This window comes from Cylas formicarius, unplaced genomic scaffold (assembly GCF_029955315.1).
Source record: "Cylas formicarius isolate icCylForm1 unplaced genomic scaffold, icCylForm1.1 PGA_scaffold_4__25_contigs__length_36172078, whole genome shotgun sequence".
NCBI classification, from domain to species: Eukaryota; Metazoa; Arthropoda; class Insecta; order Coleoptera; family Brentidae; genus Cylas; species Cylas formicarius.
This window is the reverse complement of record NW_026844334.1, coordinates 541,338-569,105: the sequence shown is the minus strand read 5'-3', so window position 1 is coordinate 569,105 and position 27,768 is coordinate 541,338. Positions and strand designations below refer to the sequence as shown.

General features: G+C 36.5%; 1 protein-coding gene and 1 long non-coding RNA gene across 2 annotated transcripts; both read right to left on the bottom strand.

The window, feature by feature from the left end:
* Positions 1-712: 712 nt before the first annotated feature.
* LOC132700862 (prosaposin) lies at positions 713-19,736 on the bottom strand. The gene is made up of 8 exons (XM_060668434.1): positions 19,576-19,736; positions 14,546-14,654; positions 11,194-11,647; positions 7,969-8,634; positions 6,224-6,713; positions 3,865-4,191; positions 2,485-2,624; positions 713-999 (listed from the first exon to the last, which is right to left on the bottom strand). Exons 1-8 carry the CDS (start codon positions 19,610-19,612, stop codon positions 868-870), a joined length of 2,355 nt encoding a protein of 784 aa, XP_060524417.1. The 5' UTR covers positions 19,613-19,736; the 3' UTR covers positions 713-867.
* Positions 18,682-19,480, bottom strand: LOC132701478 (uncharacterized). The gene is made up of 3 exons (XR_009618780.1): positions 19,131-19,480; positions 18,815-19,035; positions 18,682-18,759 (listed from the first exon to the last, which is right to left on the bottom strand). It is a non-coding gene; the product is annotated as an uncharacterized LOC132701478 (long non-coding RNA).
* Positions 19,737-27,768: the final 8,032 nt, after the last annotated feature.

The following is a 27,768-nucleotide window of genomic DNA, read 5'->3' as shown; positions in this document are numbered from 1 at the left end:
GTGGTGAAGTAATTTAAATCTAGAATACCAGATATGTAATAAGTTATTATTCGTCAAGAGTAGAGGACCCAAGAATGTCCGGCCACAAAGCAGGGCAGTTATTAAATGATTTAGAGAGAACAAAATTTTATGTTGGTAGTTCAATTGCAATGAAATCTGTTTTCAAGTTGTCAATGGCGAGTAGTCTGTGATCAAAGATGGCGGGGATGTTTTTGGGCTATTAGCTATTACTACAGTGAGACCGAAAAATAACGAAAGTGCCTATAATGTTTCGTTTGAACTATCTGTTAATGCTTTATGTTCGTTTTGGCATAAAAAATTCGTATAAAATAAATTCTGCCTAATTAAGATGTCTCTTCTGCCTAATGTAGTTAGTTCCGTGATTAAGCGAGTATTTGACAGAGTATTTCTATCCATTGCGCGAAAAAAAAACGGCAAACAAGTAACACCGCAGTTTCTAACCTATGAAACGTTTATGACAAATGATACTGACATTTTCTCGAAATGCACCGTTTTTTAGATCTGCCACTATGACATAACCGCATACTTGTCGTTCGGCTAGTTTCCAGGTTTGACGAGAGATGGCGCCACTGTCGGGCGCGCGCGCGCGCGCGAGCCATCTGTTGGCGCCGACTTTTTTACAACATTTAGGACTTTTATCGGGATAATCGGAAATGTTGGAAAGAGTAAGATAGAAACACTGACTCCGGCATTTCTTTATCATATTTTATTTAACGTTTTGGTCAGATCTGATCACAATTTCAAGTCTCGAAAGGAAACAATATGGCCGCTCGTTGCGACATTGGTAAAACTAAAACCCCTAGCGATCTATTACTAAAAAAAAAAACCCTAAAACTAGGCGCGCGACTAAATCAAACCGACTAGTCGGTAAGACGCGGATTTGCAGTAGCCGACCTTCTTGCAGATCAGCTGCTTGTTGGCGTAGCGGTGGAGCATGTCGAACAAGACGTTGCCGTAATCTTCGATGAGGATGGCGCACTGAAAAAACGATGTCGCCCGTTGGAAGCCATTTTACCCACTACGCTCGGAAAATGAGGAGACGTGGCAACAACGCGCGGTCGAAATGCGAAGAGACGTTAAATGTTTGACCGCATTCCAATGTTTCCGGCATTTATTTGGTTAGTTACGCTTAAATAGAGCCTTTGTAGCCAAATGCTAGTCCAAAAGTTGAGCCAGTTGGCGACATTAAAGAACATAAAAATAAAGAAAAATACAATAGAAAAAAAATATTTTAAGCGTTGCCAAATGTATCGCTAAACCTTTGCGTTTCCGTCAACTTTTGAGGGTTCTTGTTTACAGGATATATCACTTTTCTGGAAAACTATAACTATAACGGTTACAACATAATATAATATAATATAATTATACCGGATGTCTTTTTTTACAGTAGGATGTTCGAAATTTCTAAGTACCAAGGTCTCATTCTTTTTTTTTTATATGGCACACGCCGTATATTATCCCATACAGGGATTGTAAAAAGTACTTAAATATCTTTGGTACTTGAGTCCTAATTTATTAACAACGACCTCAACGTCAGAATAAGAGAAACTAACCAAATACGCAAAAATTTGGGTTCGCGCTCGCCTCAGAATAAAATAGGTTACGCCCATGTTGCCAAATGTTGCGAATAGTCTTTAAAGTCGAACCGGTTGGTAAGAGTAAAATAATATTTAAAAAAAAAACTTTAAAAGAGTCTACACTTATACCGGATGTCTTGTTTTAGTGTATGTCTTTCAAAAGGTCTCATTTTGCCAGATTTATAGTATTATTGTTATTATTATTATTATTATTATTATCAGCGCTCTTCGAGTTCCTGATAAATATAAATATGGCAACATCGCGTTACATATTAATATATTTTATATGTATATGTATATATAAAAATAAATGAGAAAAACTTAAAAGTGGCGATTCCTTGTTTAAAACGAACGGTAGTTTGTTACAGATACCCCCCACAAATAATATTTTTTATCTCATTTCTGTACGTTTTTGGTATGTGGTTTTGTGTTATCGTTTACTTTTTTGAATAATAATAACAAAAAAAGCATGACGCTCGCTTAATTCGCCGCCATTTTACTATTAACCCGCGATTATTACTGTTATCCCCGCCCTCGTGACGATCGTTTACATACAGCGTTGCCAATATTCGCGAAGAAACGAGTATATTTTAAGGAGGTTATGTTTTCTTCTTCTCCTTTTTCAAAATAATTTTATGGGGCGTTTATGGTTTCGAAAGGCGTGAAACTTTATTGAAATACGATAGAAATTGCGTATAACGTTATTACATCGCCGCCGTTTTAATATTAATCCCGAACAAATAATTCTGTCGTCCTTCGAGATGAAACGATTATAGGTTATGTTTCCTTTTTTTTCTTTTTTTTTTTGTTTCACTTACCACTTTGATGGTTAATTTTTTCAAATTAAAGAACTAAATGTTAGAAAAATGCGGAGGAAAACGCTCACCCTCGACTTGTAGAGCTTAGGCAGTGCCCTGCAAGCCTTCTCCAATACGTGCTCGATGTCGTGGTCCACCTTCGGGTTCGATAGGATCTTGTCCATGGCGGTCACCGTTGCCTCGCATACAGCGCACTCCACTATCTCGGCTGGCACAAAAAATAAATTAAAGAAAAACAGGAAAAACAAAGACAACAAAACAATATACAAAATAAATAAAAAAAAAAACAACGTATAATAAACGCCACACTCTGTGCATAATCCAAAAAAACGCCCGAAGTAAAGCTCTGAACTCCCACGTTTCGTAGTTCACGATTTTTTTTATTCTCTGGAACTATGCAATAAATGACGTCATCGCCTATAACTCGAACGGTAGAGGTAACGATTTAAGTCAAAATTGTAAAAATTTCTGGAAAATAGGTCAGAATTTCTAAAACAATAAGCAACCATTTCTAGAAAATACGTAGAAACTCGTAAGAAAACAATTTGGTAAGTAAGTAATAATTAAAAAAAAATAACTAAAAATTTCGGGAAAATAAGTCAGAATTTCGAAAAAATAAGTGAACATTTCTGGAAAACAAATCAAATTTTCTAAAAAAAAATAGCAAAAATTTCAAGAAAGGCGCAATTTCTAAAAAATAGGACGGAAATTCTAAAAAACAAGTGGAAATTAAAAAAATTAAATAAAAGTTTCTGAAAAATAAATAAGATTTTTTTTTAAATAAGTAAAAACTTCTTGAAACTACGTCGGAATTTCTAAAAAATGAGTAAAAAATTCTAGAAAATAAGTAAATTAAATAAACATTCTTGAAAAAGAAGTCATAATTTCTAAAAAATAAGTCGAAATTTCCGAAAGATAAGTAATAATTTCCAAAAAATAAGTAAACATTTCTGGAAAATGAGTCATAATTTCAAAAAAATAAGTAAACATTTATGGAAAACAAGTCAGAATTTCTAAAAAATAAGTACAAATTTCTACAAAATCGGTAGGAATTTCTAAACAATAGATCGGAATTTCTAAACAAACAAGTAAAAATTTCTGGAAATTAAATCAGGATTTAAAAAAATAAGTTGGAATTTCCGGAAAATAAGTCATAATTTCAAAAAAAAAGTCGGAATTTCGGGAAAATGAGTCACAATTTCTAAAAAAATAAATACAAATTTGTGAAAAATAAGCCAGGGTAAAACATTTTTTAAAAAATAAGTACAAATTTCTGGAAAGTAAGTCAGATTTTCTAAAAAATAGGTCCGAACTTCTAGAAAACAAGTCGAAATTTCAAAAAAAAAAAACACAATTTTCCACTCCAGACATCGACGATTACTTCTTTACCGTTCAGAAAGTCTAGTTTCCCTTTAACACGGGCATATTTTAAATCACTAAAATGGTACCTTTCACGCTGTCGAACGGACGTTTCGGTTTCGCGCACAACATCATCATCCGGCACACCTGGGCGGGTTCGACGGCCTCTTCGAGCAGCGCTATAATGGCGTCCGCATACTGGTCGATGAAACGGTCGCACTCGCTCCTCGTCGTTTCCGGAAAAAAGGCGCACACCGTCTTCACCACTATCTTGATGTCGTCGTCGGTCGTTTTGTCCTGCAGGGCGTCCTCTATGTTCTTCATCACGTACTCGCAGAGTATGCACTCGATCCCGCCCACCCGTTTGTCGGCGACCGCCATCCCGTCGACCGTATCGTCGGGAATGACGTTCGTCTCTGGATATAAAGCAATATTTCCGAATGTAATGATAATAATAATAGTTAATATAACATTAGTAAAGTAATTCACATTTTAATTAATATTCTCCGATCGAAACTACACGAGATCGCCAGACTTTAGGCAAAAGGAAATTCTGTCGATAAATGTTCTTTCCTTAGTAGTTAACAAATGAAAAAAAAAGAAGTCGGTACTTCTGCAAAATAAGTCATCATTATAAGAAAAGGTCAAAAAGTCTGACTTTCTAGAGAATAAGTCACAATTTTCTAAAGAATATTTCGTAATTTCTGGAAAATAAGCGAAAATTTTCATAAAAAGATCACATTTTCTAATAAATGAGGAAAAATTTCTTGAAAGTAAGTTAGAATTTCTGGAAAACAAGTTAGAATTTTCAAAAAATCACAATTTTCGATTGAAGTTAGAATTTCTAAATAATAAATCGTAATTTCTGGAAAACAAACATTTCTGCAAAATAAGTAAAAGTTTCTAAAAAAAAGGGAATTTCTAAAGAATAGGTCAGATTTCAAAAAGACCACAATTTTTTAATTGGGTCATAATTTCTAAAAAATAAGTCGAAATTTCTAGAAAATAAGTCAGAATTTATAAAAATAAGTCCTAATTTTTAGATAACAAGTCAGAATTTCTAAATTGCATGTCGTAACTGTTGGAAAATAAGTAAAAATTTCTAAAAAATAAGATGGCATTTCTGAAAAACAAAACATAGTTTCCAAAAAATAAGTCATAATTACTTAATTAAGTAAAAAATTCTGAAAAAAAATTGGCCGGAAATTCTAGAAAATAAGTCAAACTTTCTAAAAAACAGGTCAAAAATTTTGACTTAGGTAAAAATTCCAAAGAAAGAAGTCAAAATATCTTCAAAAGGTTAGAACTTCTAATTCAAATCATAATTTCTATAAAATAGCTCATAATTTCAAAAAAAATGTTCATAATTTCTTGTAATTAAATCGTAATTTCGAAGGAATCACAATTTTCGACTTAAGACACAATTTATAAATAATAAATCGTAATTTCTAGAAAATAAGCAAACAATTCAAATTTCTATAAAATAGATCGGTATGTCTAGAAAATAATTTCTAAAACCCAAGTAATAATATCTGGAAATTAAGTCAAAACGTTTAAAAAATGGGTGAGGATATTTAGAAAACAAGTAAACATTTCTGGAAAATAAGTAAGAATTTCTAAAAAAATAAGTAAGAATTTGTAGAAAAAAAGTCAGAATTTCTTAGAAAATCACAATTTGTGCCTTAGTGAGAATTTCTAAATAACTTGTAATTTTCGGAAAATAAGTCATAATGTCCAAAAAAAAGTCAACATTTCTGGAAAATAAATCAGAAACTTCTAAAAAATAATTTCTACAAAATTAGTCAAACTTTCTAAAAAATGAATAAGAACTTCTTAAAAATAAGTCGTCTTTTTCAAAAAATAGGTAAGAATTTTAGAAAAATAAGTTGTAAAAAATAAACCCATAATTTAAAAGAAGCGACAATTTCCAATTTTAGTCATAAATTCTAAAAAACAACTCCAACTTTCTAGAAAAAAAGACAGAATTTCTAAAACAGAAGTCACCATTTTTGACTTAAGTCGTGGTTTATAAAAAAAATCGAAATTTCTAGAAGAAAAGTCTGAATTTCTAAAATAAAAGTCACAAATTTTGACTTAGGTCGTGATTTATAAAAAAAATCGAAATTTCTAGAAAATAAGTCGAAATTTTGGGAAAATAAGTCATAATGTCCAATGTTCAAGCTAAGTCGTAATTTTGAAAAAATAGGTAAGAATTTCGGAAAAATAAGTAATAATTTCTAAAAAATAAGCCACAATTTAGAAAAAGTGACAATTTCTAAAAAATAGGTCGAAATTTCTAGAAAATAAGTAGCAATTTCTTAAAAAATCACAATTTGTGATTTAAGTGACAAAATTTCAAAACAAGTCATAATTTCCGAAAAATAAGTCGAAACATTTAACGACGCCACGATAGTCCGGCGCTTTTCAGCGAGGTCCCCCAGGTCTCACCTATGTCGCCGCCGGTCATCTCCACGCGTACCGGCACGTCGTCCGTGCACAGTTTGAGATAGACGCAGACCTCCTGCGGCTTGAGGTCGGCCAAGATCGATTCGACCACCTTCTGACCGTAAGTGTCGACGAAGGCGTCGCAGGTCACCTTCAAAGTGGCCGGGAGGCGGTGACACACCTTCTTCAGCGCCGCCTCGATCTCGTCCACCGATTTCTTGTCCGCGACGATGCTCTCGAGCTCGGTGACGACGTAGAGACACAACGGACACTCGGACGAAGAACGCGCTTTCTCAATAAAGACGTCCACGTCTTTGGCGACGTCGGAGGCCGGACACACCTTCATCAGAGGACACACCTGCGACGGGTCGATCTCCTGCGCCAAGATGGCGACGAGGGCCGGCTCGTAAGTGGAAACGAAGTTGACGCAGGTCTCGTTAACGGACGGGGGCAGTCTCTCGCACGCCTTGTCCAGCACGCTCTTGATTTCCGCCTACCAAAAGGGGCGTGGTCGAAAATATTTTACGAACATTGTCCTAGACGGACCAGAATCTTCGTTTAAGCTTTTATAACAGGTTTTTTTTGTTGAGTTTTGTAAGAAAATGATTTAGGGTTACGACTTCTGTAAGACGTTCAATAAATTGATATCTGTAACGGCTCTAATGGTTTTGTAAAGGAAGGTGTTGTAAATGTTGTAAGATTTTCATTAAACACCAAAAAACAATTTATAATTTCAACTGTTTCCGGTAACTTTATTTATAAAACTTTATAAGAGTCTTTGTAGTTTTATAAGAATAAGATTAATGTTACAAATTTCGTAAAATGTCCAATAAATACTTTAAATGTAGTAGCTTTTATAACGTATTTTATAGTATTATAAGTGCTACAAGTTTGAAATAAATAGTATGTACGACGTACATTGTGTTATTTTACTTAAAAAAACCTTACATTCCAGAACAGTTTTTATAGTTTTTAAGGGAAAACAATTAACAATACAAATTTTGCAGCTTGTCCAATAAATATAAAAAACGTTTTATTTTAAAATATTCCGTTTAAGCTGTTTCCGATACCTTCTCTATGAGAACCTTGGCTTTTATAACGGTTCTTATAGTTTTATAAGAAAAATATTAATGTTACAAATTTCGTAAAACGTCCAAAAAATACTTTCAATTTCGCAGTTTTTATAACAAGTTTTACAGTTTTATAAGTGCTACGAGTTTAATAAGATCTTCAATAAATACTATGTAGGATGTAAACTATTTCCGTTACTGTTTTATAAAACCTTATATTTTATAACAGTTTCTATAGTTAATAATGTAAATTTCATGTTTTATAATATTGCGTTCAAGCTGTTTCCGATACTTTCGATATAAAACGTTAGCGTTCATATATTTTTATAAAAAAATCTTATAAAATGTCCAATAAATACTTTAAATGTAGTAGCTTTTATAACAATTTTTATAGTTTTATAAGTGCTACAAGTTTTAAAAGACCTTCAATATGTACCGTGCGTTCAATTTATCTTGAGTTTTACGAAATTTAAATGCTTTATATTTATATTCTTTCAAAACTGAGTGGATTCAGACCCATATACTCCAGTAATAGGGGAAACTGGATGTGTTATGACACCGCCATACCTTTTTAGCATTTAATACGTTACCGTTTTCTGCAAATTTCTTTGCCAGCCTTCGAAATATCTGTCTGCAGGTTATCAAGATAAGTTGAACGCACAGTACACCTTGACCTACCTCCGTGGCGGGGCTGGTGATCTCCTCCTGAACGTAGTGCAGCAAATACTCGCAAAACGCACACAGTTCCCTGTTGTAAACCACCTGGGTGTGCGGAGGCGCCACTAGCTCGATAGGCAGCTGCATATCCTCGGGCCTCTGGACGTTTTTGGACAACCCCACGCTGACTACTTTTCGCGCGTTCTCCGGCGTCAAGAGGGGCGCTACGTATCCCCCCGCGGCCCCTTTCTTGCCGCACAGGCCCACCAAATCGCACACCTCCACCGGGTTCAACTCGTGGACGATGAAGTCGTACACTTCGCCGTAGTACTGCTCGACGTAGTTGACGCATTCGGTCGCGAACGAGCCGGTTTGTTTGCACAGTCCGACGAGCACTTTCTTGAACTCGATCTCGGTGGTGTTGGCCACCAACTCTTCTCTGACGTGGTCGACCATTTGCTTGCAAAAATCGCACACCATCTCGTCGCTGCCGATCGCCACGTAGCCTATCTTGGACTTGGTGGTGATCTGGACGTCGTGCCGGTGGAAGTTGCGGAAACACTGACCGCTCAGGAAGCACGCGTCCTTCGCGTTCAGGTGGGACCGTAGGTAAGCGTAAGCGTCGTCGAAGTGCTCGACCACCAGGTTGCTGCACGCGTCAGTGTAGCTGCCCAGCTTGCGGCAGGCCTGTCCGCGCGAAGCAGACGCGTTTACTTTTTAATAGTTTTTTTACAAAGATTTTTTTTAATTTCAAAGAAATTTCAAATACAATTCTTGTTACGAAACTTCTGGATTCCTCCTGCGTCGGTTTTTGCTGACGTTTCGCCAATCATCCTGTCGACTTCTTCAGAGCTTAAGTGAAACTGCTTTTATGAGCCGTTCATTTTAAAAGTGACTTAAGTCCATTTATCTTTGATGTGAAATACTTAAGGCTTTGTGTTTTAAGAGATTTAATTTTATGCATCCTATTAAAAAGTCGCTATTATTAAGTGTATAATATGCTTGCTTATCTTAAAAGAGCTTAGGTCCGTTACATACAGCTTAAAAAACAAAAAGAGATGAACTGACGTGGCTTTTACTTGATGAAATCCATTTATCAAAATAAATAAGAACTAAAAGTTCAGATTTTCACGAAATTAAATATTTTTACAAGACAATTGTTCCGACAACGCCGTGTCTTTATCAAATTTTGATTGATTGATAAATACACGGTGTTGTCGAAACAATTTCAATATAAAAATATATAAGTTCCAAAACATTTCGAAAATACGATTTCTTTCTCTTTCATTTAAATTTTTCAAGCAATCTTTTCGGCAATGGCAATCTTCAATTTGAAAAATTTGAATAATTTTTCCCGATTATGTATCGTATCTTTTCCATGAATTCCGTTTAATTTTAGGAATTTTCCGAATTTGTGATTTGTAAATTCTCATTTTCAATTACTTCCTCTTCTTCTGTTGAAGAAAAATAAAATATTATTTTTTTAATTGCAATTTAATATCAAAACTTAATTTTTGACATCGTCAATAAAAAGTGGACTTAGGTCACTTTCAAAATTAGGATTTTCAGTATTTATATATTATTTTCAAAATGTACGTGATATAAAATTTTCAAATGTACGAAGTATATTTCAATACCGATTTATTTTTTTGACAGTTCAGCATAAATTACAAATGCCACAAGTGCCAACTTGATGAAAGATATATCGTGTTAGGGGGCGGAGCTAAATAAGGGTCATAAAAAACCGTCTCGGATGACTGATTCCCATATTCGTCACAGGTAAAGGACAAGTGGTAAAATGTTTTAAATATAAGGAAGGACAACAGTGGCAATTTTGGGATTGCTTTTGGTCTCATTGCTATTGGGAGGTTGTGATGCATAGGTTTTCGGTAAACACTAATGACCCAATGATAGGTTTGATTTTCTATCGATAAGAATATCTAAGAATATAAAATTCTTGCATGCAAACATTTCTCCAACCCGCGGAAAATCCGAGAGTCTATAGAAATAAGCAACCTAAGAACCTTAACCGCGACTCAGGTCTTTACCTGTCACTAATATGGGAATCAGTCAGCCGAGAAGGTGTTTATGCCCCTCATGTAGCTCCGCCCCCCTCGAACAATATATAAGCAAGGACAGTTTCAGTCAAGCTCTGAAGAAGCCAAGAGGATGATTGGCGAAACGTTTGCAAGTTCGCCCCAACAAAAACCGAACCAAAACCCAAAATCTTGCGAAACCGTGTGGAAATCACTGAATCGTGAAATTCTGTCGCACTTTTTACTATAGCGGTTAACCCTTCGATTTCCCATCATACCTGTTTTTCTATGAAAGCTCCCAACGTTTTTTTTTTATCGTTTCGACTGTGCATAATAAATATTTTGTGTTTAACGTTTTAATTTTTCTTCTATAATGTTCGACTAAACCTTAAATTTGATCAAAAATGATTATTAGCCTCAATAATTGCGATAGCAGCCCTTTCTTGAGTCCAACTCTGACCACAGAAATTTAATATGTGGTCTGTGAAATTGTGATTAAGATTCAAGCGAAATCCCGCGAAACCTCGTGCGAAATCCCACAATATTCTGCAAAATCGTATGAATTACGAGATACTGTCGCAATTTTTACCATGGTGGATAACTCCTCGCTTTTTCATCATATTATATTATATTATATTATTATTATCTATTATTATATAATTTAATGCATAGTTTTCCTAAGAAAGTTCTAAATGTTTTCTATTATATTTTTTAATATTTTGTGTGTAACGTTTTGATTTTTCTTGTATAATATTAGAATAAACCTTTAGGACTTTGACCCAGAAGTATAATTAGTGATCCCTGAAATTATGATAGGTGATGCGAAATCCCTCAAAATCTTGCGAAATCCCGCGAAATCCTACAATAACATGCAAAATCGTGTGGAGATACTGTCGCAATTGTTACCACGGCGCTTAACCCCTCGCTTTTCCATCATACCTCGCCGATCTATTATCATATAATTTAACGGTTTAATTTTCCTTGCACAATATTCTAATAAATCTTTAAGCTTTCAACCCAGAAGTTTAATATGTGGTCTACGAAATTCTGATAGGTGATTAAAATCATTTCACGCGAGACCCCGCGAAATGTTGCGAAATCCGTCGCAATGTTGCGAAATCCCGCGAAATGTTGCGAACTCCGGCGCAATATTGCGAAATCGGCGGTTAGTTTCCATAAAAATTTTAACCAGAAAAAAAAGTATGCCGACCTTGAGCGCCGCATAGAGGACGTCGTCCTTGTTCGCCGCCTCGAACTTCCGCACCACGACCTCCATGGCCTCGTTGCAGGAGTCGCACTTGTCGTCCTTCAATTCGCCGGCCTCCGCCAACAACCGTCGTACGGTGGCGCTGTTGCACAAGCCGGCGACAGAGCATACGACCTGGGGGTTCATCTCGGAGGAGAGGGTGTCGATCAGGTCGGGGATATACTCGTCGGCGATCTTGTCGCACTCGACGACGATTGGTTTGAGCTTCAGGAGATCGCAGGAACCCTCGAACACCTCCTTGATCAGTTCTTGAGTCTCGTTACTTTCGAGCTGGTCGCGGGCCTGTTTCACCATGTCCTTGCAGGTGTCGCAGATGCTGGTGGTGTCTGGTGGAAGCCGCTTGTGGATCCAGACCGTTTGGATGCAGTGTTTGGTGGCGCGACATCCAGCGGCTGACCTAAGGCGAGAATGACGTTTCGGGGCGAGTTCAATATGTCCACCGGACCAATCGGATACAGAGACCGTGGACGCAAGTGGGCGTTCAACAGGACGAAAAAAAAAAAAGATGATTCACGTGACCGCATGTAATGATGGGTTGCGAGAAGGTTGATGGGGGTGGGGTGAGGATGAGAGTTGAGGCATGGGGTGAGAGTAGGTATGTTGGTGCTAAGATAGGTGGTGGATCGAATGACCTTGACCGGACCAATTTTCACTGATATGAACCTTAACGGCCGGAATTGCTGTTGAACTGTCACTATACTACTATTTACTATATACACAAGGCCCCAATGGTGTTCAACGCATATCGAGTGATATACAGTGTGTCCAAGATAAGGATGCACAGCATGGGGATCTCGGAAACTATAAGAGATACAGTGTCGGTTAAATTAGACAAAAGTTGCGCATTTTGATACCGAACAAGATCCCGTTTTACAAATTTGAAAATTCCAAGCCGTTCCGGAAATATCCGAGAAAAACCGAAATATTGCGATTTCGTTTTTATTATTTTTTAAAGCTATTTGAAAAGATATGAAAAAACGGAAAACACTTTTCCATTGGCACTTTTTAATCTCTCCAAATTGACGTTAACAACTTTTCATTACAGCGTTTCGATTCCATGGAACCACCATCAACTTTGATTTTTCTTACGGGACGGAAAAAAAGTACACACAGTATTAGGTTGTGCTTTTCATTGCGAATTCAACGATGTACGATACAATACGGTTACTTATGTTTTTATCCGGAAAAATGGCTTTTTAATACATTTCTAGTATTTTATTGTAGTAGGCCATGAGATCCGAACGATGAAAGGCAAAAGAAAATGGTTGACAAGTTCGAGTTAATGTGTTTATTTATTTACTAACTCTAACTGTTCATTTAACATAACAACTAAATCCAACAAGTTAATGAAAAACAAATTCTATAACAAATGTTCGAATAAATGACCTCCATTTTCTAGGCATAAGTACGCCCGTCTCACGGTAGACTCCAAAACACGACTTAACATTTCAGGAGTAATTTTATTAAACGCTGCTCGTACTGATTGACGTAATTGTTCCTCGTTGTCAAAACATTCTTTGAATACCTCATTTTTTATGTAGCCCCATAAGAAAAAGTCCAAGGGAGTTAAATCCGGGGACCTTGGAGGCCAAGGTGTTTCACTGTAAGTCCCAATGTATTTTCCATCAAACCGTTGAGTTAAATATTGGCGAACTTCTCTGGAGTTATGGGCTGGGGCACCATCTTGTTGGAACCAGCAGCCTTGCACAGCGCCTAGCGGTAAATCATCTAAGGCATCTTCTAAATCGTGCCTCAAGATGTCAAGGTACCGCTCGGAAGTTAAGGAATTATTATATAAAATAGGGCCTATAATCTTGCTACCAAAAATCCCACACCAAATATTAAACCCAAAGCGAACTTGATGTCTGGATAGTCTATTAACACGTGGATTTTGTTGCGACCAATAGTGTGTATTGTGCCTGTTATAAATACCGTTATTGGTCACCATACTTTCATCAGACCAAATCACTTTATATGGAAAATTAAAACTCTCACCACACATCCTGGTATACCACTCACAAAAATGTCTACGTCGTTCGTCGTCACCCGGTTTTAATCCTTGACATATTCTGAATTTGTAAGGCTTAAATTCATTTTTCCTTAAAATAAACTGAGCTGTAGATTTAGCTACCCCATTCTGGTCTTCAATTTCTCTGGTAGAAGTTTGTGGATTTTCGATAACAGATTGTAGAACAATGTATTGGTTTTCTTCATTGGAAGGTTTTTGTCGGGATAATGCAGGCTTCTTAAATGATCCATATTCTTTCAGATTAAATAACAAACGCCGAAAAATACTCTTGTCAGGTTGTCTCCGCTCTGGGTATTTGTTAGAATACATACGCTCGGCTTCCACACAATTTCTTTGGCATCAGATGTAGCAAGACAGCATATCACATTTTTCTTCGTTTGTAAAATTACCTCCCTCCATTGTAGAACAAAATAAATTAGAAAAAGACAACAACAATAAAAATACAAAAACAATAACTAAAGGAATAAACTTATGATCGACTGATAACAAAGACAAATAACATTAATGTGTCATTGAAATTGACTGGATGTCATTTTGTCATGGCCTACTCCATTTAAATGCTGAAATGTATTAAAAAGCCATTTTTCTGGATAAAAACATAAGTAACCGTATTGTATCGTACATCGTTGAATTCGCAATGAAAAGCACAACCTAATACTGTGTGTACTTTTTTTCAGTCCCATAAGAAAAATCAAAGTTGATGGTGGTTCCATGGAATCGAAACGCTGTAATGAAAATTTGTTAACGTCAATTTGGAGAGATTAAAAAGTGCCAATGGAAAAGTGTTTTCCGTTTTTTCATATCTTTTCAAATAGCTTTAAAAAATAATAAAAACGAAATCGCAATATTTCGGTTTTTCTCGGATATTTCCAGAACGGCTTGGAATTTTCAAATTTGTAAAACGGGATCTTGTTCGGTATCAAAATGCGCAACTTTTGTCTAATTTAACCGACACTGTATCTCTTATAGTTTCCGAGATCCCCATGCTGTGCATCCTTATCTTGGACACACTGTATAGGTACTGGTGATAAAAATCTCTCGAGAAACTTAAATCCGATGAGTAGTGTCAACGAAAACTGAATATTAAACATGATTTTACGTAGTGCAAAATGTACTGTCATCTGCCAAGTTTTGTTAAAAAATGAATCTGGAAAAACGATATCCCATGTAAATTTTTTGCTAGCTCCCCTGAATGTTTTATCGCAAATTTGTAATATAACTTTTTGATGAGTTTGAATACATTTGGCGGCGCAGTACGTGGCTTACGTTAAGTTTTGACACCAGAACGATGGGCCGTAAGTGCATTCCTTTTCGCCGAGCAGGTGGTGCGTCCTGTGGCCCGGCCTGGGGGGCACGAAAACGCCGCTGCTCAGAGCTGGAACATCAAAAATCGATTCGGAATTAAACCTTTTACATAGTTTTTGTAAACGTGCAAAATAGGAAGGGTTTTGTTTTTACATTGGGATTTACGGATTTAGAATTTTTAAAAAATTAAAAACCGCATTTGGAGGGTATCGGGAAAAAAAAATCAAAAATGATATATGCGATCGAAAAAATTCTCGAACCAGAAGACGCCCGAGATCCCACCCAAAATCATTTATTCTTGATGATTCTTTTTAAAATGTACGGGGTGTGCCGCAAATTGCAAAAAACTGAAAATTGGGTTCTCCTTATAAGGATAATTGATCATCACTAGAAGGCTGTGTTTCGGTTGCCATTTTCTTTCATGGGACCGTATAGTTCGTATGGACTGCTAAAACTTTCATATTTTAGATTTTCACATATTGTACAGGGTGTTCGAGATATGCTGTACCATATCATATAAATATCATTCGGGAACGCTATTGTTTGAACAAATTTTAATATTTAACAAAATTTGCGGTAACTTTGAAGTTCGGCGAGACTTGAAAGGCACCTTATACAGGGTGTATGCAAAATAAAATCGATTTAGCGAAAGTTCCATAGTGGTCCACAGGAGCACGATAGAAAAACAATACTTAGAAGAGTTCTGGCTTGGTTTTATGACCGACTATACTTTGTGGAACTTTGAACATTTTCGGAGATAAAAAATACTCTTTAAGAAATTTTCCAACAAACAACCCGATATAAAATAATATTTTTTTTCGCAACAACTCTTGAATTTTTGCTTGCGGTCCCTTATTAAATTGCTTTATCATAATTTAGTATTAGAATTAACTTATCGCGTACAGAGCGTTCATAAGATAAGGCCCAATTGGTTAAATATAAAAATCCATATTACGTGGGAGTTTTAACCCATATTATCCCAAGCGTAAAAAAAAATTAAAAAATACTTTTTTGCTCTGAAATGATTTATTTTGTTGCACTTAAGAATACATTACATGTGTCGAACAAAAAATAAAACTTCAGGTAAACCTGCTACTATCGCACCGAAAGTAATGGTCAGATGATATTTTAATAGATGGCGTTAGTGGTAGGTCGTTCCGGCAATATTTTACCGACATTCTCTATGGTTTGCTTTTTTTATTTTTACTGGGGAATCCCCGTAACTGCTTTGTCGATATAAAACAATAATTTATACGTCATTATCTAGTTCATTTCTTATCTGATTAGATTCTTTTTTATTATGTGACGTTGTGAGTTGAGCAAATATTAACGAATATGCAAAATTGCAGTGATGAGTCAGATGTTGATAAATCCCCACGAAGAAAGAAGAAAGTTATGAGATATGAGCAAAAATTTCTTGACTCTTGGCTCAATGACGAAAATTTTAGTGGATGGCTCGTAAAAAGTAAGAAAGGTAACACTTATTTTTACCGCTCTGCACGTGACTGTGATCGTAAATGCGGAATTCAAGAATTGATTCGACATAAAAATTCATCAAAGCACCTAGCAAACTGTAAAAAAATACAAAAGCAACCTAAGCTCACATCTTTGTTCCCATCAACATCAAAATCACAAGATCCACAGCAAATGGCAAAAGCCGGCGAAATTAAACCAGCATGTTTTATTGCGGAACATAACCTTGCATTTAATGTTGCCTCACATCTGACTAATTTAATAAAATCGGTGTGTCCAGATTCAAAAACTGCTGAATATATGTCTATGAGCCGAACAAAAGCAAGAGCCATTGTAGTAAACGTGACAGGAAAAACCGCTGAAGAAAACTTGATAAAAAATTTAAGGGAAAACGAGTTTTCATTGCTGGTAGATCAACAATCAAGCATTTAGCTTTAATAGCAAGGTGATACCAATCACCGACGGCACAGCTAAAGTTTTGTACCAAAAAACTATCGAATATTTTAATGAGAAAGAAATTCCATACAAGAGGAATATGTTAGGATTCGCGTCTGATGGCGCCAACGTCATGTTCGGTGGGAATAACTCCATGATGACTAATTTGAAGAATGACATACCTAATCTTTTCACCATGAAATGTATATGTCATTCATTTGCGCTTTGAAAAATTACCGAGAGGTCTCGAAGATTTTTGCCGTGAAGTTTTCAAATATATATAATATAAAACCACATAAAATATTGCACCCCGCACAAACCAGATGGCTATCGTTGAACGATGTTGTAAATAGATTGTTGGAACAACTGCCGGCTATAAAATTATATTTCCAATCAGCAGTGTTTACAGATCGTCTACTTTCTGCCCAAAGTATTTTAACAAAAGCCATGGAACCTACAACCGAATTATACTTGGAGAATTCTTGCGATTTGTTTTACCAATATTCACAGATTTGAATAAAGAAATGCAAACAGAAAAACCGAAGTTGTACTCATTATATAATCAGGTCTACACAGCATATGTGACAATTTTAGAATGCTTTATACAATCGGTTCATTTAGAACTGACAGAAGAAGAGATAAACAAAACCAAAGATATATTAGATGCCGAAGAAAAGAAAATATTAAGTGTTGATGTGAATGACGAGCGAATCCATTTACCGTTAATGGAAACATATGTTGGAGGAATGGTACCAAATTTAATTAGATTGAAAAAAGACACTCAAGAATCGGACGACGATAAATTGTCAAATTTTTACGGGAAATGTGAAGAAGAAGTCCAAATCAAACAAAGGTTTCCTTTCGATGATAAAGAACGTCTGGCACTGAAGTGTTTACAGATGTTGAACCCACAAGCGATTTTAGGTCATGATTTGACCCAAAAACGTATAACAGATATTTGTCCAGAAAATATAACAGAATTAGATAGAGAATGGAGAAATCTGCGTAATACCAATTTAAATTTTGATAAGACTGATACGCCTAATGTAGAGGAATTTTGGTGGAATGTTTCCAAATTAAAAAAAGGCGACGGTTCTGCAATGTTTCCACTATTATCGACTTTAACCAGAAAGCTTCTATGTTTGCCGCACAGTACCGCTACGGTAGAACGTTTGTTTTCGAGCATGAAAACCAAACTAAGAAATAAACTTTCTACGACCACAATAAAAGGTACCTTGCACACAAAGTCAGAAATTAATAATGGTTTGGAGTTCAATGTGACAAACGACCATTTTAAAAAATTCAATAAAAATAAAAATGAAACGGAAAATCAGGAAGACTTAGAAATTGAAAATAACATAGTAGCTAGTGATGCTTGAAATGTTACGACATTTAATTTGATTAAAATTTTGATAATTATACGAGTTTTCTTATTTTTAATACCCTCCATATAATGTATTCCATTCATACAATTATACAAAATATGATATAACATAAAACTGTAGATTTACTGTTTTTTAATTTTACATTTACAGTTTTCTACAGTTTTTTTCAAGCAAATCTACATTTTTACTCTATGCTGGGGTTGGCAACACTGTCCTCTCAGAACACGCTAATTGTTGTATGTTCATTCTACGTGCGCTGACTTGTCTAGACTTGCAATAACAAAGTTTTGTTTCACAGATAAAACCAGTGGTGCATTCAAGCGCCAGTAAATATTTTCAAAAAATAAACCATAATTAATACTTTTTTTTACTATTTTGGATTTACTTGAAAATGTGATACAAATTTATGTACCGCTTTTGTTTGTCGTATAAAAGACCTTTACTTTACACATAAATTAGCGACTTCTACGGTTTTATGTCCTTTAGTAGTGATAATAATAGAATTTCTAAATATATTTCCTGGATGTGACAAACCATAGAATACGTGGTGCATTAACGCACTACTAGGACAAAACGGGTTAAAGGGGACACCCCATGTTTTATTTATTTTGGCACGTAAATGAAAAATTAATTTGCCAAAATACATCTGTTTTCACTGGTTTTCGAGCTATAAACAAAAAAAAAATATTACAATTAAAGCGAATTAAAGTGGTCTGTGGTCACGCATTCGGATTTCGTAGTTAGAACTTGCCTTTATTTGAGAAATCAAGTTGGTACATTATTTTGCAAACATCTGTTTTACCATTATGGTGAGCGTCTAACAATTGCTCCAAGAACTTGCGAAAGATTTAATGGACAATATCCTCATCGCATAAGCAAATCCTAAAAAAAATTAAAGCAAATTTTCGAAACCTACGAAGAAGGGAACTTTCAAAACCTGCAAATCAGCATATTTTCGTGCATTTCCACATAACTACATTACAATCTCTTCTCCCTCGTGATGAACTATTACGCATAGACTTTTTTGAAAAGAATTATCCGGATGGACGAGTCAAAATTTTCACAGAAGCAATTATATTTTCCAATAAATGTGTTTTTCTGTGTTTTTACAAATAGGAATAAAAAAATTTAAATCACTGCTCAAAGAACCAAGAAAACCTTAAAAAAAATTAAAATTAAACAAAAACTGTTCAAGGTCTAAAGATTATAAGGTATCATGGAATGTTATTACCTTCCTAATACCTTATACATACATCGTGAGTAGTTCTGCTTCAAATTCCATTAAATTTATGTATTTGTCTTGGTTTGATCCATTGTTAAGTTCACCTAAAGCAACCTCATTGAGATTCGCCCTTATCAAGCTGTTAAACGATTAGTTTTTGTTTCTATCCACTGCGTAGGATCTTGAAAACAAAGAGAACAACGTTTTTGACAACGGGCGTTTCGTGGCGTTGTTTTTAAACGTTATAAATAACTACGTTTATAGGTTGATAATATTTGCGTGGCTATCGGTCTAAGGTTAAAGGCTAAGTATTTCCGTCGACGGCTTTATCTTTGGCCCCGGCGAAAGCATCGCATTTCTTTTACGTTTCGGACCAGCGAAACGACCACCAAACACCTTCGCAAGCTTTACCTACGATGATTCACCCGCGTTTCGAATCATTTTCTGGAAAACGCCGACGATAAGAAACCACTTACCAAACAGCGACGCGACGACCAGCAATAGTCCCTTCATTTTGCGGACTCGGTTTCGATCAAAACGCCGGAAAAAAATGTAAACGGTACGCAGTATTTTTCTTACACTCACGAAGCAACAAAACAAACTGAATGACACCACGGACGAGGCTAGGGAATCGGTCGGTTGTTTATCGGCGGACCACAGATAACGAGCACACATCACGGCAGGTAGGCAACCCGAAATTGGGCCGGACGACGCTCTCCGTCGTGTCCGCGAGATGGCGCGCGTTTCGTCACAGCAGCTTTGGAAGGATACGCGACGTCGCCGCTAGATGCCGTGGCCGGCCGCGACCGGAAACTTATCGAACGCTTGACTGCCAAGTTTCAACCGGGGGAGATCGTTTGGTATTCAGATAACGCGCGACGCCCGCTCATGCATATTCATCGGGCGGTAATTAATCATCTAGGGGAGCCCCGAAAGCAACCCCTGCGAGGGGGCGGGCAAGTAGCCGAACGGTGGCGACACTTGCTGCATTGTTCGGCTCGCCCCCGCCCCTCTAAAACAATAATCATTAACAAATGGCATCGTTGCAGATGGGAAACCGCACCGATATGAATTACTGATGACGGTCGCGTTCGGAGGGGTAGGGGGGCGGATTTACGGGGACCGTAACGCGATTCTAATGTAAATCGTGAACGTTATTTAATGTCAACGTTGCTGGCTGGTTGACGTATCGATGGTTGTCGGCTTCCTGATTTCTACAAAAACGGATTTAGGTGATTCCGTTTACGTAAAATCTAGAGTATTTTCTTACGCGTCTATTTTACTGTTAGAATAAAAGCCTCAAAAGGAATTTTTTGGCAACTTCGAAGCGTCACAAACTTTCCACAGACCACGTACTATCAACGCGATCCGTTTGACATTTCGTAAATCTCGAGGTAGAGGGCGCTCATGCAAATTCGAATTCACAAATTCGTCAAAATTTATAGCAGAAAGTGTCGATTTGTATTAGTTTGATCAAAAATACGATGAACTATCTCCGTAGTCATCTAATCAATCATCTAATCAAAACAAAAATTTCCATAACCCCCAATTGTAATGAGAGGAAATAGTAACTATATATAGAATTCTACAATGGCAAAACCGAAACTCTTCGTCAATCTTCTACCCAGGCTCACATCAAAATATTTGAAAAACTAACGTCAACACTAGTGAGTGAATGAAAATATTTAGAATATTCTTGCGGACGGATCTTATCGTGGTATTATTTTCTTGAAAATTTATCAAAACAATTCCTTCACAATCCCAAAAGATCGTGGCCATCATCTTTTTTGTTGACTGGTAGACTCTGAATTTTCTTGGAGGTGCTTCACCCTTACGACGCCACTCCATTGATTCCTTTTTCGATAGAGGGTCATAACAGAGAACCATAGTTTCATCTCCCGTCACAATAGTTTCTATCACAGGCTTCGGTTCCGACCCACAGAGTTCCAAAAAAGACCGCGCACACTCGACAGGGCGTTGTTTTTCAATAGCCGAAATAGCCGACTTTTAAACGTCGATCACTCAATACCATCTCTTCCACAATCGCAACAATATCTTCCGTTATGACCTCCCCTGGTCGACCAGTTCACGAATCATCTTTAAGGAACTCCTGGCCTATTCGAAAACGTTTTGCCCATTCTTTCACTACAGACCACGAAGGAGAACTTTGGCCGTACACACCATCCGGCCTTTCTTTAATATTTTTAGGTGCTAACCCTTCTTTATAACTTTATGACTGCCCTATACTCAATTTGCGTTATTTGCGACATTTTTCTGCAGCAATTTTGCCCTTTAATCTGATGTGATATGGCTTTGGCAGCTGTTACCACAACAATTATTATCATTACTATTATTATTATTACTTTTACTATTATTACGATTTTAGTGGCCCAAATAGGCACAATGCCACCATAAGAACATGTGGTTTGTGTCTGCTTCGCCCCGTCCCGATTGAAAAACCCTTTGGAATAAAACACCTTTATAAAAGTTGTTTTCTTATCTCAGATGTGGCTTTTTTGTTTTGACTGTCCGCTGAGAATAAATTATGTTTCCACGGTTTCCACGGTGACTGGCACAGGAAAAAAACAAGTGCAGGTGTTTTTCCGACATAATCCGTATAGTACGACAGGGGACATGTAATAAAATGTGAAATGTATAATTTGAGGTGTTCCAAACAACTTATTTTGGTTAGTTGGGAGGCATCTCCTCTTGTCATTAAAATGTTGTGATCCTAATGTTTCCACTGCGCAGTGTAGAGATCACAACTACTACTGCAGTTTCACACATGCATTACAGGTTAACTGTCAATCATAGCATATATGGTTAGTCCTGTAATGGTTAGTCCAGAATCCTTCGTAATCGTCCCCAAAAACCGGAAATCGGTTTCCATTATGTGGATTTAGTGTCCTAAGTGTTTAGTGTTAGTTATTTTTTGTCTTTCGCGCCGGTTGAAGGCCGCAACCAGAGAAGGATTGTTGGTTATAGTTTCTTGTACGTATTGGTCTGTGACCAATGACGGACGTCGGTAATGGGCGAATAGCCATGGTAGCCGTGCCCAACTATTTGTGAAAAGCAAATGAGAAAAACAAGTGCGGTAACGTAACGCTCTACGCCATTGTTGAAATCAAAACAACGACAGCTAGGTGTATATTTCTGGTTCAGTATGTTACAAAGATGTTCGGTTACCAGAGCTGTCCTTTTTTAAATGAGTAAAACCATTTTATAACATAAAATTTCAATTTTTACGCTGTAACGCTCTACGGCATTGTTGAAAGCAAAACAACGACAACGGATTCGGATTTTTTATATCGCAAATAGCAACAATTTTAATAAAATCTCGTCTTTCGAGATGAAAAATTGCCACAGTCCTGTAGACTTTTACGTTTCATTTGGCAGCACTGTATTTTTTAAAGAAAACAATACACGAGTTTTAACTTACGAATTAGGCAACCAGCGATGATCTCTGTAAAAACGCGGGTCGTCTTTTGAACGATTGCGTTGTATCGTCGACGCGACGTTCGGAATAATCGACCCCCGTCATACAAGGGTTAACATATATAATCCCTAATCGCCACTATCGACCCGAGAGGGTTATTCAAATTTCACGGCACATTAGGCGCAAAGAGTTGCTCCAGGGTGCGATATCCATTCCCCCCCGCCCCTTTCCCGGCTGTCACGTCAAATTTTCGCCATTATCCGAACCCACCTCTACGTATTTATTAATTAATTCGGAGTTATAGTTTGTCTAAATTCGTTTTTTTTTACTTTATTTTTAACGCAGAATAAGCTGGTATTTTACGAAGCTGCGATTTAGTAAAAGTCATAGTTATAAAATAAAAGTGTTTCAGAAATCTGCCACCAGAGGGCACTTTACTTAGAACAATTTTTTTATTTTTTTTTTAATTATTATAATAACTCATCACCAGTTGCCGAACATAATTACGACAATTCTTGCATGCCAACGAAAAATCCGAGGGACTATAGAAATCTACAAAAATATCAAGAGAACAAAATGGAAGGGCATAAAAAAATACGTATATAATATGTATTTTCAGCCTTTTACCTATAATTTTTTAAAATAGTGAAAATTTGCAACAGTTATTGTGGTATCAGAAGGCTACAATATCTAAATATACAAATGAGAATGATTTTAGATATGTAATATTATAAAACAAAATATTTGGAAAATACTTTCGAAAATTTTATTCGATAAAACTAAAATCCTTGCATGTAATCAATTCTTCTAGCAACGAAAAATCTGAGGGTCTATAGAAATCTAGAAAAATATCAATAGGTCAGAAAAAAATACATAGGAAATATGTATAAATATTGCAAATTTGTAATTATACCAAAAGATAGTCCTAATACCTTCTGCTTGACTACTAAATGCTCACTTTGTATAAAGTTTATAATTAGGATTGACAGTAATTTTATCTTTAATGGACAATAAAAAAAACACTATTTTTTTTGGGTTTCCGTTTTTGACCGACTATAGTAGGCCTACATCTACTCACGTTTAAAAAGTAGCTTTGTTGAGCAGTAAAAGTAAATAACCAAATTCATCGATTATTTGTTTGTTCGTTGGTGTTGAGTTTTTACTTGAACAGAATCATTGTCATGACAAACAAATACTTTATACTGCAAAACGTTCATCTGAAATTGCTTAGAAATGGCAAAATTCCAGGATTTCCAGGTAAGTGATTTTATTCAATTTATTCCCTAAAACTTGAGTTTATTCATTTGTAGGGTTCAAGCTACTTTAAGTGGGAATAATCCTTTCAATATTTAAGTGAGGTTATTGTTATGCGCGGTCAATAGCTTTCATAGTTGGACCTACGATGTTATCTTCGCGGACGTAAGCTTCAGGAAAACTGTGATTTTTCTGTTTCAGTATATGTATCGTGCGACTTAACGTTTGTCGGAGACAATTAAAATTAAACAGAAGGGATTCCAAACGTAAAAAAAACAAGCGAGGATCGAAATGATGGAAAGTTGATTTTAAGGGAGAAGAAAACTGAGCTGACAGTTCACGTAAAATACAAATACATTACACTACACCTAGAGGTCAGTTTTTGGTGGCTCTGTACGGAAATTTGGATGAATTGAGATACTATAAATACCACCGACAGCGGAAAGTTGAGCAAAAAAACATTACATGTGTTTGTATTGTTTAAAAGTTTTGTATCGCCAATAATTCACCCACAAAAGCGGACATTTCTAGCATCTATTAGAATTTTTGGCCCACCAACGAATTTTTCCAACGGAGTAAATGGTTTTTAAAACACTACTTGTTTTTTGACCGTGGTAATAGTAAATGTCGCCATCGCGTCTAGATTGAAGGCGAGAAATGGTGATTTTCATTTGGGTTTTTTCAAATATCTCGAACAGCGTATGTGATAGACGAAAACTGAAAATACAAGAATTGTAGCCCTTGATACGGCCTATAACACTGTTTGATCGAATTAGCTATTGTTTGTACGAATTTTGATTTGCTGTTGGTAAAGAACAGTTTTCTAAAACACCTTGTATATAATCGAAAAAATGCGAGAAACAAAAGTTATAGCGCCGGGTCTCCCACGTATTGCCGATGTAAAAGTTTTCAGATCGGATGAATGGCTTTGGAGGAAAAGATGTTCTTCTGGATGCCAAAATAAACACAAAAAAAATTCAAAAAAAAATGCTTCGTGTTATTTTAATGCTTCTATTCTCTCCCAAGTCTGAAGTCGGTAGCTGCAAATTTGGAGCACTCATTATGTTTTTTAATACTGGACGGAATATCGCGAACACTCTGTACAATAATTAAAAACCGTAAATACAAAAGTTTAAGCTGTCTATATGCGCTATATTGTCATGTAAAAGAAACTGACATCTAAAACACAGATTTGAAATTATTGCCAATTTTCAATAAATAGGGGGACCCATTTTTCAGTTTTTTTGAATTTGCGGCGCACCCTGTATATTTTTGAAAAATTGTCAAGAATAACAGTTTATGGAGTCGTTTCCTCTGCGTCTTCTGGTTCAAGAATTTTTTCGGTCTTGGAAACGGTTTTTGAAAAATGGTCTTTTTTTTTTTTAAATACTTGCCGACCTCCCAAGCCCTTGATTTTCAATGGGTTCCGTCACGGGGCAAAGCTGGATATACGTGCCAAATACCAAGTCGATTGCTTCAAATTTCAGACACTCATCGTGTTTCATACCAATTTCCAAAAAACAGTCGAAAATCGCGAAAAAAAGATGGATACCGGCGTCGGATCAGGGCCACTTCTTATAAGCTTATGTGCCTCTTGAAGGGTCAAAAAGGAGGCCAATTTCTATTTTGTAGCTCGAACTGCTCGAAAGTTATTCAGGAAAAACCCAAAGACGAGAACGGAGAACGGACAGTTGTTTTCCTTTTTTTAGGCCTTTTGGTCGAAGGTACATCCGGGGACTTTTAGTACGTTAAAAAGGAAATATAGTAACACCTCTTCCAGGCAGTCCCAGCTTTATAAAAAAAAAACATTTATTCGTATTGTACTACTCAGATCAGCTCAGCAAAAACCGACGCAGGAGGTATCCACAAGTTTCGTGAAAATTACTCCAGTAGCCTGTGGACGTTTCCTTGATGAATGTACGCGTTACGTGTATACGATAGCCACCTTCAAGCCGCCGTCCTTTCGATTCCGTATTGTTTTGTTTAGTAGTGCCCGCTTACGTTAAATGACTGTAGTGTTTCCCCAAACAAGAGATCGATTGAGAAATAACGAGTTATCAGTCGCGGCAGCGTCTGAAACGTGAGCTCACGTCATCCGGCGGATCCTTCGGCGTAATCCAGACGGAAACTGGAAGGGCACGGCTGCCGCCTTAGGCGTACGCGCTGTTTATTGACACACGTATCACAGAGGGTTTAGTAAATAATACGTGCGGCATCGTTGCACTTTGTAAATGCAACGGTTAGGCGAGATCCCCTGGGATAAAACGAGCATTACCTGCGCGCGAGAGTCGACTTCAATGAAACCAACCAATATCCATCACTGCCGAACAAAAAAAGACGAAAATATATAGCGTAAGGATAATCAAATAAAACAACGTAATGAAGCAGAATCGAATTTAATTCTCTCTGTTCGACAACTACGTCTTAACTAAACTTATCGTAAACCCAAACAAAACATCGCATAATAAGACCCTAATTATATCGCCTCACCCCAACTGGCCCACTCTGTCTGTTGTTGCCTGAGACGCCGATACATTTTACAATCGGCAAAAGAACAAAGCGGCGCCTCTTTCTTAAGGGGTCTTGTCGGATATGACCACCCTTGGATAATCGCATTCAATAGGTCACTTTCTTATATCTATGAACAGACCATACCTACTTTTATATTGTTCGAGCAGGGCGGAGCTAAATGAGGGACATAAATACCTTCTGGGATGACTGATTCCCATATTGGTGACAGGTAGAGACCTGAGTCGCGGTTAAGATTGTTAGGTTGTTTATAAATTTCTATAGACTCTTGGATTTTAGAATTTTAGAACTGGTCTTAGGGCTCTTCCATGTTGTTTGAGCGTATTTGATGGTCTCTCCAATGTATTCTTTGCCGAATATGCATGGAATGCTCTAAACTCCTGGCATCTTAAATAGAATTTTGTGTTTGACGGATCGAAGACGTTGAGAGATTTTTGGACAAGTGGTAAATCTGGTTTTGACGTTAAATTTCCTTAGAACTTTTGATGTGGCGGTCAGTGATGTTTTGAATGTAAGGAGGGACAGCAGTGGCAAGTGTGGGATTGCTTTCGGGCTCATTGCTATTGGAAGGTTGTGGTGAAGTGTATTTTTTGATGAAACGCTTAATATCTTTAATGTGGAAATTATTGGAAACAAAAGCAGAGGTAAGGTGTTTTAATTCTGGTATACTGACCTTTTTGTTATCTTGTAGCAACCATAACGTCATCCACAATTGTCTTATAATATCCCATCATGTGAAAACCTCGTCCGCTTATGAAATTCTTCGAAAATCTAGTTCCGCTTTACTTCGAGAAAGAATTCATCATACCCGTAAGGAAATAGACCTAATCAACAAAACTTTTCGGTGTCTCCATCTTGAAATGACTTCTATCTTGTCTCCATCCCTTTCAAACATGATTCATGACAAAGCTTTAAATCTCCGTTTATCTTCTACCCAGAATCACATTAAGACATTTGAAAAACTAACATCAACACTAGGGAAATCATCTTCTCAACTACCAAACACTGTGATAAATGTATGTATGTATAGAAGAAAGCTCTCGACACCTTTAAACTTAATACATCCTAAAATACATTTTACCATTGATTATCAATAGAAAATCAGACCTAACATTGGGTCATTGTGTTTACACAAAATCTACGCACACAGATCGATACCTTAGTGCATTATCACATCACCATCCGGCCCAAAAATCATCGGTTATTAACTCTCTTGTTGACAGAGCGCAAAACTATCTCAGACAGAGTCACTGTTTTCTGTTCTTCTCTCTAATAATTTCTACAATAAAGATATTAAGCGCTCCATCACAAAATGCAATGAAACCGAAAACAATCCCACACTTGCCACTGTTGCCCTTCCTTATATTCAAAACAACAATTGATCATATATCGAAAATGTTCTAAAGAAATAAAACCGGATTTACCACTGAAAAAAAACATATATATATAT

Coding starts and splice junctions, on each gene's coding strand:
- LOC132700862 (XM_060668434.1), bottom strand. CDS start 19,612: ATGAAGGGACTATTGCTGGTCGTCGCGTCGCTGTTTG. Junction 8,635..11,193: donor TCCTCTATGCGGCGCTCAAG/GTCGGCATACTT, acceptor TCGCGCGGACAG/GCCTGCCGCAAGCTGGGCAG. Junction 4,192..6,223: donor GATGACCGGCGGCGACATAG/GTGAGACCTGGG, acceptor CTTTATATCCAG/AGACGAACGTCATTCCCGAC.